We start from the raw sequence: 22,095 nt of genomic DNA, 5'->3' as shown, positions 1-22,095 counted from the left end.
TTGTCGGAGTGGCAACACTTCCATAGAGGTTAAGGTTAGGGTTAGGATAAGAGATTGGGTTAGTGTTGTAATGGAGACATGTCGGAAAGGAGACATGTCGGAATGGAGACATGTAGTCCGGCTTGCACGCATGCATAAGCACGAGTAGGCGTTACAAAGTGTTTTAAAGTGAAATACCCCTTTAAATACCCCCCAAAAAACAAGCTCAAGAAAGAGTTGATGTATAATCCTCTCATGTGTACTTTGCTGGAGCTTATCTACAGTTCACGTTCAAACATTTCACAAACGTGTTCCACACCAATGAATGGCTAAGAAATAAGTGCAACTGCTTGATGCAAAACGGGTATGTTGACATGCAAGCTTATACAAATTAATGTTACTGGAGTAACATTAATCTAAAGTAACACTGGAATATCAAAATACTTCACCCATATTATTCAATTGTGGGTTGTAACCTGTTATTATTTTTATTTTTTCAGCTTGAAGATGAAAGTGTGTCTTGGTAGCCTGGGCTCATATATTTTATTATCTGTTCTGTTTATGCCATGGAGACTATGTCAAGGAGGCAAGATTCTGATTGTTCCTATGGAAGGAAGCCACTGGGTGAACATGAAGATCTTCATCCAAGCTCTTCACTCCCAGGGACACTACCTTACGGTGGTAAAGACCACAAGGAGCTGGTACGTCAAAGAGAATTCTCCATATTACGATGCCATCACCATTCCTGTCACTGAAGCCTTTGACCCTGACTTTGTTAATCCAATCCTTAGGAATCTAATTGCTATCGAGAGGGGAGAGGGCTCATTGTTAAACTTTGCAAATGTGCAAGTGGAGATGTTTAATGCAATGTATAACAATCATAGAATGGTGTGTAACATGGCCACTACCATGTTAAAAAACACTGATTTAATGAATAGCCTTAAGGAGACTGAGTATGACATGGTTCTTACTGACCCAGCATGGGGTGCAGGTATAATATTGGCTCACTACCTTAAGCTACCATTAGTTTATAATGTCCGGTGGATAACTAGTGGTGAAGGACATCTTGCCATTGCACCCTCACCTTTATCATATGTTCCAATGACGTACTCAGGACTATCAGACAAAATGACTTTCATTGAGAGGGTAAAAAATCTACTTCTCTACTCTCTTTGGCAAGTTCAGGATATGTTCCTTATTTGGCCTCAATATCAATCAGTCTGCAATGAAGTCTTTGGCCCAGGAGTAGTTGACTTTACTGAGTTATTACAGGGGGCTGACCTGTGGCTGATGAGAGTTGACTTTGTGTTTGAGTTCCCTCGCCCCACCATGCCTAATGTTATCTATATGGGTGGGTTCCAGTGTAAACCAGCCAAACCTCTTCCTCAACACCTGGAGGACTTTGTCCAGAGTTCTGGGGAACATGGAGTCATCATCATGTCTTTGGGATCTATGGTTGGAGAACTTCCCCATGACTTAGCAGATCTGATAGCTGCAGCTTTTGCCCAACTGCCTCAGAAAGTCATCTGGAGGTACAAAGGTGACAGGCCAGCTACTCTGGGCAATAACACTTTACTGGTTGACTGGATGCCACAAAATGATCTTTTAGGACACCCAAAGATAAAGCTATTTGTGGCTCATGGAGGTACAAATGGAGTTCAAGAGGCCATATATCACGGAGTCCCTATTGTGGGTCTACCTTTGTTTTTTGACCAACATGACAACCTCCAGCGTCTCAAAGAGAGAGGAGCATGCGAGATTCTAACTATGGCTAAAGTGGACAAAGATAACAACTTCTTTGAAGCATTACAGGAGGTTCTTCATGAGCCTTCCTACAGGATGAACATGCAGAGACTCTCCAGGCTGCACAGAGACACACCAATGAAGCCACTGGACAAAGCCCTCTTCTGGATAGAGTTTATTATAAGAAACAAAGGTGCCGCTCATCTCCGCACAGACTCCTACAAAATGCCCTGGTACTCTTACTACTCTGTTGATGTGGTTGTGACTTTGCTGGCAGCTGTTGCTGTGGTTACCTCTCTCCTCATTGCATGTGTCCAATATGTCTGTGTTAAGAAATGCTTAAAAAGAAAAATTAAAAACGAATGACGGTGAACTCCTTCTGCCAAACATGTTCTTTTTCAATATTACTTTAATAAATCATAATGCAAGGCAATGTAGAATTATGGTTAGAAAAAACAAACAAAAAAAACATTAGTTTACATTAAAACAAGTTCATGTTAGGAATCTAAATAGTTTGGCTTTTTTTGCGTTGAATTGTTCTTAAAATCTCCCTCCGGTGCCATAATATATTATTTGAAATACGCTTATGAAAATTGTTATATTATATGGCCTATCACAGTCGCAGTCAAAAACATCTACAGCAAGGCAATCAGAGCAACTACGCTTGTCTTTATTATATGTAACAGTTGATAACACTATAATTACACCTTACTTTTTGAGTTGTCCTTGATACATTTTAGAAGTAATTATAACTTTTTCATATACTTTTTAAAAACAGTAAAAACTACGCCAAGCCTGATTTGTCAATGTTTAAGTGCACTGTGAGGTCAGTGGAAGAGTGTTTGCTGGTGTGAATTGCCTACACATGAAGAGTGTCCTTCAAGTATAGTCTTTAAAGTCAAAACGTTGATCTGTCTTTTTTTCTTTTCTTTTTTCATATCCCCAATGTCTTAACCCCTGGACCCTGATTTTAATTCTGATACCGATTCCCATAACCATGCAGTCTGGTCTTTGAACTCTGGGTTCTGATAACCGCACATCCTGTTTCTATCTATACTTTACATCCTATGACCAAAACCTGGCTGGGTGTCACATTTACTGTGATAAAAGTGGCTTGTATTTCCAATATCTATCTGCCCTGATAAGTCATTCTTTGAGCAATGGTGACAAAATCCCTTCATTGTTATGATGCTTCACATGCTCCATCTCATAATAATCTGCTTTTAGTTCTGTTTTGTTTGACTCTGTATACTGTTTTTTCTTTTTTCTTTTCTTTGTTTTACTCCTTGTGTTTCTATTCAAACTGTATTTGGCCAGTCTCTCCGATGCTGTAATTTTCATTTGAAAAGTATGAAAACACTTGAATAACAAAATCCCTCCAAAAATGTAGGACCGGCATTGGACCACTTCACAAGTAAGTAGTAGAGTGAACGAGCCTGCCCTAAGCCAGCTTATCTCAGTCATCAACACATGCACGTGCTCTGGTCTCTCTCTCCTACAAGAACACATTAACTACATGAATCCCATCTGTATTGTGGGTTGGGCTTGTTCAAACCTGGTCAGTTGATATTGCAGATCTTTTTTTTATCCCACGATTTTGCAACCCTTTTTCACCCAGTGCCAATTGCCTATGTAATCCTGGGCTCTGCTCTCCCTCTGCCGCGCCTGGGGAGACAACGGACTGACATCATGCTTCCTTCAATACATGAGTAGTCCAAGTTGTTTCTTTTCACCTGACAGGGGGGATTTTCCCTGGGATGGATGTAGCGCGTGGAAGGAACACGTTATTCCAACCAGTTCCTTTCCCCTCCATCAAGCACCCCGGCTGGCCAGGGGGAGGCATTATTGATACCAGGATTACTGCATGTTTTTGTGAGGGTATCAACCCTAGGAGACATGGGGAGAACATGCAAACTCCACACAGAAAGGCCCTATCGCCGACCCCACCTAGGGTGTGGGCGCTGATGACATATTGCAGATCATTTGACAAGAAACTGCCTCTAAAAGAGTCAGAACCAAAAGTGACTCACTTAGACCCATAAAGGAGCATCGCAAATGCTACAAATGTCACTGTTTGTTCAAAAACGTGATTATAAAAGAAAATGTTCTCCTGAGGCATGTGACAATGTGTCAAATAGGGTTTTTATATGTTATGCTGTTTGCCTGAATGCAATCCAATCAACCCCATGGAATCACATCTGGCATGTTGACTGAAGGGCCTTCATAGCGTCGCAAGCTTGAAATCTTACTACCAGGCACAATTAGTGGGTGCAAAAATAATCTGTTTGAAATGGAGCCCAACAGTGTGCAAGCGTTCTTTTTTTGTTTTGTTTTCTGTAGAACTGTTCTTTGTCCATGGCACCTGCTAGAACCCCTTTCTAGTTTGACCTGAAACTGTGCCTCCAGACCAGTAAATCTTGTTTTGTCTCTTTTGTTATCCTGTGGGATCAGAGTAGACTAGTTACGTTACGTTTGGGATAACCTGTACAACACAGGCATGTTTGTATTCTGCCAATGCCATCTTTAACATAACTTTAACTACATGTAGTTAGAGGCTTGTCCATGCATGTGTTGTGAGTCATAATCTGCTCTGTGCTTGTAGAAGTGGATCTGTCTCTGTCTAGATCTAGTTCAATTCAATGGGGCTTTATTGAAAACATACATTCTCAATTCCACATGAAATTTGACATTCTTGCTAGAATAAAGAAAGGTTAAGGAAACCGTGTAACTAGCAAGTTGCAGTTGAATCAGCATTTCTTTCTAACTCTCCCTCTCCCTGTCTGGTGTCTGTGTGTGGTGCGCTGCAGGTGAGCTTGGCTGATTGAATGAGTGAATAATTTGATTGTGAAGGACTGAAGGTTGTTCCAAGGGGACTGATTTATTTCAGCCTCCAAGCAGGTGGTGGGAAGGCCGGTTTTTCCTGGCCAGCCTGTGACCTCCCCTTCCGCTGTATGGCTCCGGGAGGTGAGATCACAAATGGGGCTAGGTTTCCCCAAGCTCCTGAGGGCTTTTTGGCTTTCCCCTCTGAACTTCCAGCAAACTGTTCTGTGAAACATAGTTCTGCTGTTGCAAAAAAAAAAAAGGAATAAAAAGGGGGGGGGGGGTTAGGGTTAGGCTATAATGGCTCTTATGCTGATGGTTCTTGCGAGTTAGTGTAAAAATGAATGTAGGTCTAACCTTTATTTTCTTTGATGTGAAGCTCATCAAAATGCACTTTATTGACAGATAACTGACACATCATAGACCTTTATGTTTTGTATTAGGCCTACTCTTTCAATAGTTTTTCATTAAACAGTGCCCTCTGCTGGTGGAACTGGATTTTCCTGTAGTCAAAGTAACCTCGCCTACCAGGCTTTAAGTCAAAGTGACTTCTTCCCTTCCGTTCTGGACTCCTTACACAACGGTATGTTGTTTGTTCCTCCGCTCATATTTCTTAATATATAATCCTGTAATCTGTAATAGGCCTATTGATTGATTGAGGAATGTGTATTAAATAAGCCTATGATTTGCAATGGTTGTAGGTTTTACACTTTAACCCTACAGTAGCCTATCTGATAGTTTAACCCAAGTTTGCAACGGTAAAGTTTCCAAACGGAAGTGTTGACACTGCGGTCATGCCGCGGTCATGCCATTATTGCCATAACTCTATGGATCATGCCAGCCACACTTCGGATAGAGACAATAGGCCTATTAATGTAACTAGCCCTTACCCGTTCAAAGATATGAGCTCCGAAATGATGTGCAGTGTGTGGGTTATGGGATGTGCACTGTGCACACAGTATATGAGGGATGGAAAGTAACTTTAACTGGTGCTTGCACCAGTTAAAGTGCAAGCGGTTAAAGTGGTGCTTGCACCCCCCCCCCCCCCCCCCCCCCCCCCCCCCCCCCCGTGTGTGTGTGTGTGTGTGTGTGTGTGTGTGTGTGTGTGTGTGTGTGTGTGTGTGTGTGTGTGTGTGTGTGTGTGTGTGATTGTGCATGGCCTGAACAACAGCGCCCCTCCCTTAACATGTGTGGTCACCAAAGGTACTGTAGGCTAAATAGATATAGATACACCATAAAAATGCAAATATACAGCATACGATTTGTGAAAGTGACAAACGGGCTTCACAGTTATGTTAGGTGTGTTCATCTGCTAATGGTGATGCGATTTCAGATCAATTGCTCCAGCCACTGAGGAGAAACGCTGTTTCAGACAGACAGACAGACAGACAGACAGACAGACAGACACAGACACACTCACTCAGACAGACAGACAGACAGACAGACACTCACTCAGACATTCGCAAAATTATAGTATAGATGATCTTTAATTGCATTAGCCTATAATTATTTTACTTGCCTCAGGAGCTGTGTTTGGTTAATTTGATGCAGAGGTTGACCAGAAATACAACCTAGGCTAATCTCTCCCCAGGTGTCGTGGTGTCGTGTGTGTGTGTGTGTGTGTGTGTGTGTGTGTGTGTGTGTGTGTGTGTGTGTGTGTGTTATTGTTTTATTTTATTCAGAATTGATGATAACTATATGATAACAATGTCTAAATATGTTTAGACATTGTAATGTTACTATTGCTGTTTGTTACCAATGGATAAAATGATTGAGTAGCCTAAAGTAGGTCTAGAGTGCCATGTGCCATGTAATAGTTTATTTGATTGGTTAATTTGTAAACACTTTTTTTTAATTGATAAAGAGACATTCCAAAGCCTGGGGGTTGAGCAGCAAAGCCAAGGCATAGTTAATTTGATGCAGGTTGATCACAACTTGTCTCCCCCATCAACACAAGGGAGACCCCTTTCTCTCCTACCAGATACATGGCCAATGTCTTTATTATTATCATGAAGTGGGCTATAAAGTAATTGATAGGAAATAAGTAATTTTTTGGTGAATCATATATCATGTTATTGGACTATATTATTGATCATTGAATACTTAAGCCCTATTTATACTTTTCTATGTTTTTATTTGCTATTCAGAGAATAACTGATCTACAAGCTCACAATGCATCGCAACACATGAGCTTGTAGACCTACTTTTTTAGGATTTTTTTGCATCAGTAATTTGATTAATCATGAATAATCTAAATAATGCATTTTATTTATAACACACTTTATATTTGAAACAAATCTCAAAGTAATACTTTAAAAAGGAAGAAAAACTAAAATTGTCAAAAACTATTCAATGTATAAATTCAGATCAGTGGTCACCTACACACAGCTAAGAAAGGGTTTAAAAGCACATAAGGCATCCTTAAGTCCATCTAGGGCCTAGGCAAATGCCTCGTTAAAAAGGTTACTCTGCAAAGTTACTATAGGCTGTCAAATAAATGTAGTAGTGGAGTAAAAAGTAAAAGCTTTGCCTCTGAGATGCAGTGGAGTAGAAGTAGGGCTACAGTATTAAGTATCAAAATCTAATTGCTAGATAGAACCGGTTACTCTAGGAAGAGGGTACTCATCTATTCATGTTGTGCCATGCAGGGTCTCCCCATGGCCAGGTTGTGCATTAATATGTGATTATTAACATTAGCATGTCTTTATCAGAACTGCTTTCAAACCAAATCAAAGCTGTAAAATAATAGTAGCCTACCAAGTAAAATATGAATGACTTTTTGATCAAACATTTGATCTATGTTTTTGTTTAGTTTTTGTTTTGTTACTGATTGTACACAGTTGTTAAAATGTAATTAAGAGGACACACAGAATAAATGGCAAGGCATACAGGAATATTTTCAGACCTACATATGGCCTTTTAATCATTTAACATATATTTGACATGTTTTGTGTCAGCATTACAGCTAAACCCCAAAGAGGCTCAGGCTCCCCTTTGGCCAATTTTGTTATCTGCTGAAAGTTTAACAACATGCTATTACTGTATGAAAGTCCTACCAAGTTGTTAACTTGAAGGACTAAAACAGTCTTTGTTGTCTTTCTTTCTCCTTGGTGAAGAGAACTAGCTACAGATTATCTATCAAAGGAAACATCATGGAGTGTTGCCTATATTATACATTAAAATAGGTGTTAATCAGATTTTCTCTACTTTCATTGTACTGTATGCAAGTTGCATGCCATGGTTTTATAAACCTTAATCTACCACTAGAACATAATTGTTTTACAGTCCAGTACAGTCACACTGTAATTTTAAAATGTTTCTTGCAATATTTTCAGTATCAAAATGCTTCCTAAAAACAAGATTCCTAGTTATGTTTACTGTAAGTGCAACCTAAACAGTTCATTTGCAACAGTTTCACAAAGATTAAAACAAAGATTTGGTGATCGCTGATCGCAAATTAATTCTTAGTCTCACTAAAGTACAGCACTTCATAACAATAATTTTAAACAATGTTTATTAAAAATATTTGTTATTTCCTCTTTATTTGCTTTTAGAGTGAAGAAATGCATTTCCCTCTGGCCTGGATTGCTGTCCTCTTCCTCTGTTCAACCTTTGTTCACAGTGGTAAAGTTCTTGTCTTTCCTTTCGAGGCCAGCCACTGGGTGAATATGAAGGTCATAATTGAGGAGCTGCATGCAAGGGGTCACCAGGTCTCAGTTGTGCGACCGAATGACAGCGTGTACATTAAGGAAACCTCACCGTTCTACACTTTGATCACGATTGACATTGGAGGTGCATTTGATGAGGACTTTGTCAAGACATTCATACCTAGACTTCTGAAAACCCTGAGGCAAGGGAAGTCTGCCTGGACTCATTTAAAGCTACAAATGGAATACTTACAAAAGGCTAACGAAATGCATAAGAAAAATTGTAAAATGCTTGAATACATGTTTGAAAACAAAGATCTGATGCAATCTCTTCAGGATGCCAAATATGACCTGGTTCTGGCCGACCCTGTATTGCCTAGTGGTACTATACTTAGTCACTACCTTAGTTTACCACTAGTCTTCAATGTAAGATGGACAAGCCACGGTGAGCCACATTCAAAGATTGCACCTTCTCCTCTTTCTTATGTTCCATTGCCAGGAGCAGAGCTATCAGACAAAATGAACTTTCTGGAAAGAATGATCAATTTATTACTTTTTACTTTTGGTGAATTTACGAGTAGGTATTATATTACTCCACATTATGAAGGTCTGTTGGAAAAATACTTGGGTCCCAATGTAGACTATTTCTCCCTGTTTCAAGCAGCTGACCTGTGGCTGATGAGAGTTGACTTTGTGTTCGAGTTCCCTCGCCCCACCATGCCTAATGTTATCTATATGGGTGGGTTCCAGTGTAAACCTGCTAAACCTCTTCCTCAACACCTGGAGGACTTTGTCCAGAGTTCTGGGGAGCATGGAGTCATCATCATGTCTTTGGGATCTATGGTTGGAGAACTTCCCCATGACTTGGCAGATGAGATAGCTGCAGCTTTTGCCCAATTACCTCAGAAAGTCATCTGGAAGCATGTAGGTGACAGGCCAGCTACTCTAGGCAACAACACTTTACTGGTTGACTGGATGCCACAGAATGACCTGTTAGGACATGCAAAGACAAAAGTGTTTATATCACATGGAGGAACAAATGGTATTTATGAAGCCATCTACCATGGAGTTCCTATTATTGGACTCCCATTGATTTTTGATCAACCTGATAACCTCTTTAAAATTAAAGGTGCATCAAAGGTCATTGACATTTTTACTATGACAAAAGACATATTTCTCAAAGGCATTGAGGAGGTCCTCCATGAGCCTTCCTACAGGATGAACATGCAGAGACTCTCCAGGCTGCACAGAGACACACCAATTAAGCCACTGGACAGCGCCATCTTCTGGATAGAGTTTGTTATGAGACACAAAGGAGCTGCTCACCTCCGTACAGACTCCTACAAAATGCCATGGTACTCTTACCACTCTGTAGATGTAATGTTGTTCTTAATAGTAATTGTCTTTTTTATACTTCTGACTTTTGCTACATTTGTCAAATGTTTATGTTCCAGAGTATGTGTTGGAAGAAAAATTAAATCTGATTAAATGTAGAAAAAAGATAATTGGACTGAATCTTAATCCGTCCCTGGGCGGATGTTGATGAATGTGTAGAGCCCAATTACTGTAATCGGCTGGGTATGAATTTTGGTGACTGAGAATTTTGTAGACCGTAGCCCTGAGACGGCTGAGATTCTGGGAATGTATGTATGTAGGTGTCCCCCCCCAGCATTCCTGGGGTTGATTTCAGCAGAGTTTGGTATATACAGTAAGAGCGCTCTTGGTAACGGGCAAAGACATTAGGGACATGAGCCCAGCAGCGCACACCTCGCAGCGCGCTCTGCTTGCGCACAAGTAGGCCATGTGTGGCCTGCTTGAGCCTAAGGCGCAAGTTGGCACCTCGACAGAGTGCAGTGTTTATTATTATTTCAGAATATATGGCCTTTGCTTTTGACACCCAGAGTGGCACTTCCCTTTAATCAATTTTATTTTAATTATTGAGGCATATAATGATTGTCTCATATCTGCATAATATGATTATAATATTTTAACAATAGCCTACTTTTGCCAATTTGTTTTTGTTTGCTGCTTAAGTAATTTTATTTTTAGTTTTTGTGTTTCAAATTTGATAAAACTTGGAAACATCCAGTTCCCAAGCGGCCGGTCTACCTCCTGACCCATTACTGCCATAATGAGTTGTTTATTCATTTCGGATTAAACTAATAAAACATGATTCAATGTGTTTTCCCTGGCAAACTTCCCCAGCTACTGTTTGTTCCTGACTGTTACATTGTCCCTGTAACGCTCAACATTTAATGAGAGGCAGTGTGTTCAGTTATATTGCTCAGACTTTCAATAAAGCCTCCAAGCTCAGGCATTGCTACCATTATGTTGAAGTTATTGTATTCTTTGTAAAAGCGTTGTTAAATATTATTGTTCACTTTTGCTTCATATTTTATGTTGCATTTCCAAATAAATATACATTTACATGATGTCGACATTCATTTAATGATGACAGACAATTTGATCTCATTGTGTTGTGTTCCGTCTACTTGAAGACGTGTGATTCAAATGATAAGCAAGACTATAGGCCCATTCCCACAAGAAATCTCTTTCTCCAGATATTTTTCCATTCAAAGTGGATGGTAGATACAGATAAAAAAATAATATTTGCCACAGATAAAAGTATCTGTGGCAAATATCTGTGGTAGATATTTTTTTTATCTGTATCTACCATCCACTTTGAATGGAAAAATATCTGGAGAAACATTTTTTTATCTGTTTATCTGGCCCAGTGGGAATGGGCCTTATAGCTGGAGGCCTGGAGCCCTTGTTCAATGCCATTTTGATGATGATTGCACCTCTTGGTTCAACATTTCAGGCTTGTTAGTTTGGGGTATAGCTCAGGGTAAAAGACAGGATTGTTGTTTATTTTTAATGCACTTAACATTGTACTGAACATTGAGTTTGTTTACTGTTTAGCTGAGATTGCCACTCAGCCAACGTGTTCCACCTGTGAAAAGTAGGTGATTGAATCATGATTTGTGCAACACAAAGTGTAATTACGTTTCAGTACATTAGCTGTGATCAAGGACATTATGTAACATGCACAGGGAAATGTAGTTCAACCACAAGAGGGCACTGTTGTTTAACATTTTACCAAGAAAAGAACAATATATATTTGTAGAAAAGCCAGTGCCTTCTGAGAGGTACAAATATCAGGAGTCAGGACAATCTATGGCCACTTGCAGCTTTGATTGTTTAAACATCCCGCATTAGTCAGATTTATTTTTTCTTCTAAAACAGACCATAGAACACAACACTTTGACAAAGACAGCAAAAGTCAGCAGCATAAAAAAGACAAATACTATTAAGAACAACATGACATCTACAGAGTGGTAAGAGTACCAGGGCATTTTGTAGGAGTCTGTACGGAGGTGAGCAGCTCCTTTGTGTCTCATAACAAACTCTATCCAGAACATGGCGTTGTCCAGTGGCTTCATTGGTGTGTCTCTGTGCAGCCTGGAGAGTCTCTGCATGTTCATCCTGTAGGAAGGCTCATGGAGGACCTCCTCAATGCCTTTGAGAAATATGTCTTTGGTCATAGTAAAAATGTTAATTATCCTTGCTGCACCATGTACTTCCATTTTAAAGAGGTTATCAGGTTGATCAAAAACCAATGGGAGTCCAACAATAGGAACTCCATGGTACATGGATTCCTGAATACCATTTGTTCCTCCATGAGCTACAAACGCTTTGGTCTTTGCATGTCCTAACAGATCATTCTGTGGCATCCAGTCAACCAGTAAAGTGTTGTTGCCCAGAGTAGCTGGCCTGTCACCTTTATGCCTCCAGATTACTTTCTGAGGTAATTGGGCAAAAGCTGCAGCTATCGCATCTGCTAAGTCATGGGGAAGTTCTCCAACTAGAGACCCCAAAGACATGATGATGACTCCATATTCCCCAGAACTCTGGACAAAGTCCTCCAGGTGTTGAGGAAGCGGTTTAGCAGGTTTACACTGGAACCCACCCATATAGATAACATTAGGCATGGTGGGGCGAGGGAACTCAAACACAAAGTCAACTCTCATCAGCCAAAGGTCTGCTGCTTGAAACATGGAGTAGAAATCTACCTCGGAACCAAAGTATTTTTCTAACAGACCTTCATAATGTGGTTTAACATAATTTGCTATCTGGAATTTCCAAATAGCAAAAAACAATATGTTGATTGTTCTTTCAAAAAAGTTCATTTTATCTGGGAGCTCTGCCCCTGGCATTGGAACATAAGAAAGGGGAGTAGGAGCAATCGTGAAATGGCCTTCACCATCGGTGGTCCATCTCACATTGAATACAAGTGGTAAACTAAGGTAGTGAGCAAGTATAGTGCCACCTGGTATCGCAGGGTCAGTCAGAATCAGGTCATATTTGGCTTCCTGTAGAGACTGCATCAGATCTTTATTTTCAATAGGAAATAGTATTTATTTTAATAAACACTAATTAAAAGCATAGCATGTAACTTTGCCCTGTGCATACATAACAAAACAATGTACAGTAACTCATTTGTCCTCTCTCTTTATTTTGGTGTTTTCACTGTTGCCCAAAAATGTCCTTGTCTGCCAAAACAACAGTGAAAACACCAAAATACACTCAGAAGGCAATGTCTTTCTGCAGGTAAACACCACCACACTACTCCAGTGGCTGATAACTATTAGCCCATGTTCTTTAAACACTAGGGCAGATAACTCTCTCTAACTAGACTACAGTGTTGGAAAAAGTACTCAAATGTTTCACTTAAAGTTGTACCATGTAACTTTTTTTATAAAACAAATCTTAAAATGGTCCTAGCTGTTAAATCGCTAAAGTTTTAGAACCCCCACTCCGTTATTTTCAGCTTCTAAAGCCTTCTCTTTATATGTTTTCTATGATCCTGGCCGTGGACCGGTTTTCGCGCAAAAATTGCGTCATCACACTACCGGCCAATCACAGCGAGGGTTATACACTGCCGGCCAATCACAGCGCAGAACATACACTGCCGGGCTCTCTGGTGGGTTTAGGAAACACGCCTTCAGGAAGTACACTGCAGTGTTTACACTGGAGGAGTCTAGCATGTAACTCTCTAACCGCTGCTCGTAGAAGGACACGGGAGACCTCATTGAAAGCGTCTCGGCGAGGCGAGGCGGACGCGGTGGTCTGACGGCCCGGTCTGCGAGCGAAAAACGGACGAAAAAAGCAAACGCGACCGCGGTTTGCTATACTGCTACAGACCACCAGTTGAGCAACTTACACAGTATGGCTTTCACTTAAGTAAAAGTATCAATACTACAAGAAATACTCTGTTACAAGTAAAAGTCTGGACTTCAAAATAATAAAATTAGGGTGCCCTCACACCAAAGTACCTATTAGAGTGGAATCCGCGTTCCGCCAATGCATTTCAATGAGAGTGAAGCGGTTTCATGCCAGCAGAGGATTTCTGCAAAAACGCCCCCTTCTCATTGAAATGCATTAGTGGAACGCGGATTCCACTCTCATAGGTACTTTGGTGTGAGGGTACCCTTACAAAGGTATTGGCATCAAATATACCTAAAATACAAAAAGTAAAAGTACTCATTATCCCATTTAAAGTTTTCAAATTAATCTTTTGAAAATAGCATATCTATCAGCACACAATGCGTGGCAACACAATCGCAGCATTGAGAGCTTGTTGATCAGCTGTTTTTAAACGGCCAAAATGTATATAGTGTATGTTTTGAAATAATAATCCAAATCTACAAAGTAACTAAAGTTTTCAGATAGTTGTAGTGGAGTAAAAGTACAATATTTGTCTCTGAGATGTAGTGGAGTAGAAGTAAAGAACTGATAATTGGAAATACTCCAGTAAAGTAAAAGTACCTCAAAACTGTAGTAAATGTACTCATTTACTTTACACCACTGGTAGACTGGGATAAATTAAGCTATGTCATCAGACTGCTATCCTTAATAAAACACATGTTTAACAATTGCACTGTATAAGTTGCAATTAAACATTAACTAGGAAAAGTATCGTATACTGAAATGATTGCAAGCAACATATTTTAAAACTACAACATTCTATGAAGGTTAATACACCAAGGGTGTGTAGTAGTCTACCTTGCAGAGTGATTATGCAGCAGGTTACATTGGAGGGCACGCTCATTTTGACAAACAATTAACCTCACCTGACACTATAGGACCCAATAACATGCCTGTATTTAGACATTACAATACATAATATAGTCCAATACTCTATATTACCTTTGATGGATAGACAGTATCTACTGTAGTTCTCTCTTCACCAGTCGAAACAGAAAGATATCAAAGACTGTTCTAGCAATTCATATTTACAACATGGGTTGGACTTTCACACTGTGGCATGTTATTAATTAAACTCTGCAATGCAGCACACAGGAGAGTAGCCTAGCTAGTCCCAGGGTCCTATGGTCCAGCTCTCTTGTTAACCTAGTTCACTTTCAGTCAGATGTATCAACTTTGGTTTGATATATATATATATATATATATATATATATATATATATATATATATATATATATATATATATATATATATATATATATAATATATATATATATATTATTTACATTACATCTGAAATCAAAAGAGATCAAATAGCATGTTATCATTAATACAATTTGATTTTAGATTTATCTTTAAACAACAGACATGATTTAACTAAAGCAGCAAAAGTGAACAATAATTAGGCTGTCACTAAAATACAAAGACCTCGACACAATAGTATGAGACGAGTATCAGGAAGTTCTCTAGGACTGCAGAGATGAGCTGCACTTTCGAATACATCTTTTGTAGAAAAGACAATGCAAAAACAATACAAGAACAGGGCTTACAACTCATGGCCACTTGAAGCCTTGATTATAAGTTAAGCATTTTCAGGATTTTCAGGATAATCTTCATAAAATAATATTGAAATGTTTAATCTTCCACATTTAGTCAGATTTAATCTTTCTTCTAAAACATATCCTGAAACATACACACTTGATAAAAGCAGCAAATATAATCACAATAAGAAGTGCACTGTTAGTAAAAACAACATGACATCTACAGAGTGGTAAGAATACCAGGGCATTTTGTAGGAGTCTGTGCATAGGTGAGACGCTCCTTTGTGTCTCATAACAAACTCTATCCAGAACATGGCGTTGTCCAGTGGCTTCATTGGTGTGTCTCTGTGCAGCCTGGAGAGTCTCTGCATGTTCATCCTGTAGGAAGGCTCATGGAGAACCTCCTGCAGGATATTCCCAAAAAGGTTTTGATCTAACATGGAAATATCCACAACCTTTGCCACGCCTTTTGCTTTCATCCTGGCAAGGTTAGCTGCTTGATCAAACACAATCGGAACGCCTACAATTGGAATACCATGATATATAGCTTCATAAATACCATTTGTTCCCCCATGTGATATAAACACTTTGGTATTTGCATGTCCTAACAGATCATTATGTGGCAACCAGTCAACCAGTAAAGTGTTGTTGGCCAGAGTAGCTGGTCTGTCCCCTTTATGCCTCCAGATGACTTTCTGAGGCAGTTGGGCAAAAGCTGCAGCTATCTCATCTGCCAAGTCATGTAGGCCTGTGACTCTGGGTCCAGAAAATTGAGATACCCCTACCGGAGGTAGAACCAGACACAACATAGTTTTTCCTCATCTCTAAGCCCTCCCATACATGAAATGGATTCTTGTATAAAATATTTTTTTGCAAAAGTGGTGAAATTGATATAAAGTTAAACACCCCAAACTAAAAATAAGGCCTGTCCGTCTGGGGGTTGAGACATATAAACTCCTGTAGATTCACAATGGAAGCTATGAGAGGTTTAAAACTTGCCATACTTGAAGCCAGGACATCCATCTACATCCTAGAAGAGACCAAATGTCAATATCTGAATTGAAATGGAAGATATAGTCATTTGAACACATACCTACAATAGGCGGAAATGTAAATCTATGTAGAACACTTTCTTTACTTTCTAGTGACTCTGACATGGATTGCCATATCAACACATGATGGCTTGTTGGAAAGGTGTGGCTCTACTGAATTCAACAATACAAATTGTGTAAAGGTAGCTTGTATACTCATGGAGTTATATCACTAAATGTATATGATGTCCCAAATGAGGGGTAAATGAAATTGTCCATATACAATGTACAATATCTCACTGATTAGTTTTATTTTCAATTCACTTATCAAGGGTGGAAAATGTTTACAAATTACCTTGAGTAGAAGTTCGAGGAAATGTATCAAATGTCCCAAAGTTGAGAAAATGACATTTTGACATTTTATGCAACAATAGTGCAGGGAGAAATGGAGTTCTACAGTACTCAAACTATTTAGCAAACCTGGCTGAAGGAAACCAAGCTCCATCCATTTGATGCTCAAGATTATCTTCATTAAAGCAAGTCATTCAATTCTGAAGAGTTTATATCATTTAACTTATTTGGTTAGAGTCGAGTTATACGGCAGCATTTGTCTCCTTCTGTTCTATCTGAATATTATTGCCTACGTGGGCTTTTTCATAAACTGTAAAAAAGTTGAAAATATTTTGGAATGTGAAAAGACCAAATCTGTTGAAAAGCTGAAGGGTGACCTAGCTAATAAAGTTTAATATGACCAGAATGAAGTGTGATCTACACACATTCCAAATCGTATCACTTTTTTTTTTTTTTTTTTCATTTGGAAAAAGGAAAGAAACTAGATCCATAATGTCAGAAAGCCCATAGCAGAAGGCCTTCAGATGATGAAAATACAAACAGTAAGATGCCCTAAGGGCGAGAAGTGACCTCATCCTAAAGGGCAAGGTCACACATATGGGTGCGTGCACATGGGCGCATGTACATGGCTGCTTTGGCATGTATACCCTTCTGCTGAGCTGGTCAAGTCATCACTGTGATGTCAGTACAAGTCAGCTATATCCATGGAGTCCGTAATGTCAGATGTAGAGGTATTGACCAGCTCCATATATGGAGATCTAGTTGATGATCCAGTCGTCTCCATATGGATATCCAGAGTTTGATGAGGTCAGTGTCGTGATCTTCTTACTGTATAAGGAGATCCAGCTGTTGGGTCTTGATTTGCAAATTAATTCTGTCTTGGCCATATATGGAGTGTCCATATACTGTCATTGCCATATCTGGCATTGCCAGATATGGGCATTCCCAGATATGCGCTTGATATTGATGACATCAGGGACATGGATCTTCATATATGGGCATAAAAGGGACATGGATGGAATTAATTTGCAAGTGTGACTTGTGTCCAATGGGCATTCCCAGATATGGGCTTAATATTGATGGGCATATGGGATTCTATTGTATGGGTATTCCCAGATATCTGGCATCATCTGGGAATCAGATGTAGAGGTCAGCTCCATACATGGAGATCTAAGTGATGATCCAGTCGTCTCCATGTATGGCTATTGGCTATCCAGGGTTTGATGAGGTCAGTGTCGATATGGATATCTAGGTATCGGTGATGATAGTCAGCAGTCTTGATTTACAAAATGAATTATGTCTTGGCCATATGGAGTATCCATATATGGACATTGCCAAATATGGGCTTAATATTGATGACATCAGGGATCTCCATAATACTGTATGGTTGCCAGAACAGGCTGTCTTGGTCATTGAGTCAACAATGTGATGTCAAAACAACTGCAGATCAGTATCTATGGCAAAGCTTCTAGGTTCATTGAAGTCATTGACAAAACATTTTTTCTCTAAAGAAATTGAAGTGAATTGACCTAAGGGATATGATGACATACAGAAGACACTGGTCCATGCCTGTTCTCAATATATCTGCAGAATATCAGAAAGATCTTGACTTGCCTGTCAATTTATGTAAAGCGCCTTGGATAAAGGTGCCATACAAATGCACCATTTACCACAGTCTTCCGTCTCTTCTGTCTTTTCTTGGAGATGTGCAGATTCTTTCATTGCATATCCTAAGTGCACACTTTGGACTTTCTGTGTCATTCTACAAATTGTAATGCTATATGAGCTCTTCCAGGACTTTATTTAATGTGTTGGAATTTCCTCAGACCTCAGTGTCTTCAGTATTGTCACCATAACTCTTAGTTTATTGTTATCACTTTAATTTATATAGAGAATTATCTTTGCCAACATTCTCTTACCTATACCAGTCATAATGGCTGTCAATGTTCTGGTATTGTACTGGCCTTCCCACAAATGAAGCTATCTTCTGTATGTTAAACAATGTTGTATAAACCCTACCCAGCCTTGTGACTGGTGAATGTACAGTATACTCTCTCTATCAGCATTTGCTAATTGTTTCTCACTATTGTTGTTCTTAGTGGAATAGTTTTCTCAATGGTACATGAACCATTATAAGATACACTTAATTTTGAAATAAAGTATATCATCTGTATATGGAGACAGGGTTTTATGAACATCATCATCTCTCTGTTGAACAACATTAAGTATATGCATTGAAGGCCTTCTGCAGTCTGATTTTTAGAAATACATGCTCTATGTACAGTAACCATATTATTGATAGCACTTAAGGCTCTGTTCCATCCTGGTTAAACAGAGTCAGGGTACTGCTAATGTCAAGCCAAGTTAAGTCAAGTCAAGTCAATTTTATTTCTAGAGCACATTTAAAAAACACAAGGGTCGACCAAAGTGCTGCAAAATACAATGTCAATGTAGGCCATTGGAAAGGCTCTATTACACTAATGAAAATGTAATCTAGGTCATTCTTTGATTTGGCTAGGACCTTCTTTTTTCACTTTCCAAAATATTTGCAATGATTGACCTGTTTATGAAGAAGCCCATGTAGGCAATAAGATACAGAGAGAATATGTGCAGCTTCAAATGGATGGAGCTTGGTTTCCCTCAGCCAGGTTTGCTAAATAATTGTTAGTATTTCTACTGTAGGCCTACACGTTTCTCTGCCCTATAGTTGAAGTTGCATACAATTTAACATTTTATTAATTTGGGGCATTTCATACATTTCAGGGACTTCTACTCTAGGTAATTTGTTAAAAAATGTCAACCCTTGATAAGTGAATTGAAAATAAAATTAATCAGTGTGACATTGTACTTTGTATATATATATATATATATATATATATATATATATATATATATATATATATATATATATATATATATATATATATATATATATATTGTATATATACTTTGACAGTTTTGTTTACCACTCATTTGGGACACCATATACATTTAGTGATATAACTCCATGAGTATACAAGCTACGTTTACACAATTGGTACTGTTGAATTCAGTAGAGCCACACCTTTCCAACTAGCCATCATGTGTGTTGATATGGCAATCCATGTCAGAGTCACTAGAAAGTAAAGAAAGTGTTCTACATAGATTTACATTTCCGCCTATTGTAGGTATGTGTTCAAATGCCTATATTTCCCATTTCAATTCAGATATTGACATTTGGTCTCTTCTAGGATGTAGAGGGATGTCCTGGCTTCAAGTATGGCAAGTTTTAAACCTCTCAGAGCTTCCATTGTGAATCTACAGGAGTTTATATGCCTCAACCCCCAGACGGACAGGCCTTATTTTTAGTTTGGGGTGTTTAACTTTATATATCAATTTCACCACTTTTGCAAAAAAATATTTTTATACAAGAATCCATTTCATGTATGGGAGGCCTTAGAGATGAGGAAAAACTATCTTGTGTTTGGTTCTACCTCCGGTAGGGGTATCTCGAAAACTAAAGCACTTTTTGATAATTTGTCACAGGCCTAATGGGGAAGTTCTCCAACTAGAGTCCCCAAAGACATGATGATGACTCCATGTTCCCCAGAACTCTGGACAAAGTCCTCCAGGTGTTGAGGAAGAGGTTTAGCAGGTTTACACTGGAACCCACCCATATAGATAACATTAGGCATGGTGGGGCGAGGGAACTCAAACACAAAGTCAACTCTCAGCCACAGGTCAGCTGCTTGAAAAAGAGAAAAGTAGTCTGTATCGGGACCAAAGTAGCGGCCACATAATGTAGAATAATGGGGCCCCACTACCTGCTTGTATAAATACATTCTCATTGCATAATCAAAGACATTTTGTACTCGTTCTAAAAAAGACATGTTATCTGTTAACTCTGAAACTGGTAATGGCACATATGAAAGTGGGGAGGGGGCAATTGCAAAATGGGCTTCACCATGAACAGTCCATCTGACATTGAACACTAGTGGCAATTTTAAGAAGTGTGCCAGGATCACTCCTCCCCCATTAGCGGGGTCAGTCAATACCATGTCATATTTAACGTCTCTAATTTTCACCACCATCTCGCAGACTTTCCTGTGCATTTCAGAAAACTTTTCCTTCAACTCCATGTCCAGAGCAAAACGTGTCGAAGCTGACCCAGCCCCTCTCTTTATCTGGATAACTTCAGAGATGAAAGAACGGAAGACATTCTCGTCAGCACCCCCACTCGCATCCACGGTAATTGAATTGTAGAAGGGAGAGCTCTCACTGATATACCAGCTGTCTGACGCTCGCACTGCTGTCACGCTGTGGCCCTTTGAATGCAACTCCTTAACAAGCAGCTCCATGTTCACCCAGTGGCTGCCGTCATGCGGGAAAACCAGGACTTTCCCACCATAGGTGTGGGTGAAGGTAAAAAACAATATGATGGGAGCAAAATGAAAAAACAATTTCTTCTGTAGTAGCATGTTGGTCAATCCAGAAGTTAGTCTTGCCATGAGCTCCAACTGCAGATTTCAATGGAATTTCTGTATTGGGGTTCAGATAAATTAGGCTCTGTTAGGAAATAAAGTCATGTTTGACATGTTTTGCTCAACAAGATCGTTTCCACAAATCATGAGAAAAAAAAAGAAGAAACAAAGAACCACACACACTTTATAATGTCATATGTGGCAATTTGTGTGTGTTTGACAAACTGTACAGCAGTGTTTTGAAGAAAATTGGCAGAAAATGTAGGCAAAATTGGCATGACCTATATGGGGAGTTGCATTATGAAACATTGAACCAAGGATCAGGGAAACAGTTTGTGTTCCAGACTTGTAGTTAAAATAATCCCACCGTGATGCCAAAGAATAATCAGTATTCAAGATTAGCCACGGACCCACACACAGATAAACAGATGGACAGACAGACAGAAAGGCCCAAAACATTAACTCTGGCCCTGCCCAAGTTCAGCGAGGGCGTAGAGAAATATGTTCTAACTTGGCAACTGCAGGATGTTGCAAAACGTACAACACTTCCCTGCTGTGTTCTGCAATTTATGATCAAGTTCATGTATTGGTTGTTAATGATAACACTATAGTTGTACAGAACCAAATATATTTTATGTTCCATGCCATGTTGTTTTACACACACTGCATAATGCAATACCTAGAAATGATCACTAAAATAATTCTAGTTCATTAATGAACAAATCTCACTCAAAAACAGCCTTGTGCTATTAGAACAAATAGCCGTTTAAGAAAGAGACTTTTTTATCACAATGCACAACACAACAATGGAGTGACAAGGTGACTGTGGGAATATGTTACCGTAGGCCTATACTTCTCCCTTGACGGGTCTTGTGAGGATAAGGGGGAATAGAACATCCTATAAGCAGGTTTCATTTCAGGGGCAACGCCTATAATCAACAAGAGTTCAAAGATGGGGAGGAGTAGAAGGATCATATGCCAAAACAAATAACTAATTATAACAAAACCCAAGCTCTACTATAATACAAAAGGTTACATTTAATGATGCACACATACATTGAGTATCAATCAGTCACAGACCACTGGGTAAGGAAAGATTCTATTACAAATTCCAAGAGGTAAACTTATTTGTCACTTATTACTCAGTAGCTACAAAGCAGTTCAAATTACACATACTTTACACAAATAAAAAACAATGTGTGCTGTGTGCTGTGTACCCCACTTACCTAGTCTAGTCTGTTGTAACAAGATGCTT

The 22,095-nt window shown here is 39.2% G+C and overlaps 2 protein-coding genes across 2 annotated transcripts; one reads left to right on the top strand and one right to left on the bottom strand.

Annotated features, from left to right (window-relative positions):
* Nucleotides 1-540: 540 nt before the first annotated feature.
* On the top strand, nt 541-9,677 carry LOC308288721 (uncharacterized protein; the record flags this gene model as incomplete). Its single annotated transcript, XM_080730191.1, has 2 exons — nt 541-2,010; nt 8,097-9,677. The coding sequence occupies 2 exons, from the start codon at nt 541-543 to the stop codon at nt 9,675-9,677; spliced, it is 3,051 nt and encodes a 1,016-aa protein (XP_080586317.1).
* A 1,447-nt stretch (nt 9,678-11,124) lies between these two features.
* LOC308288720 (UDP-glucuronosyltransferase 2A1-like) lies at nt 11,125-20,837 on the bottom strand (the record flags this gene model as incomplete). The annotated part of the gene is made up of 3 exons (XM_080730190.1): nt 11,125-11,142; nt 11,498-12,234; nt 20,105-20,837. 3 exons carry the CDS (start codon nt 20,835-20,837, stop codon nt 11,125-11,127), a joined length of 1,488 nt encoding a protein of 495 aa, XP_080586316.1.
* Between the last annotated feature and the right edge of the window lie 1,258 nt (nt 20,838-22,095).

This window comes from Nannobrachium achirus (genome assembly GCF_963921795.1).
Source record: "Nannobrachium achirus genome assembly, chromosome: 7".
Classification (NCBI taxonomy): Eukaryota; Metazoa; Chordata; class Actinopteri; order Myctophiformes; family Myctophidae; genus Nannobrachium; species Nannobrachium achirus.
The sequence above is the reverse complement of the archived record's forward strand: the minus strand, read 5'-3'. Positions and strand labels throughout refer to the sequence as shown.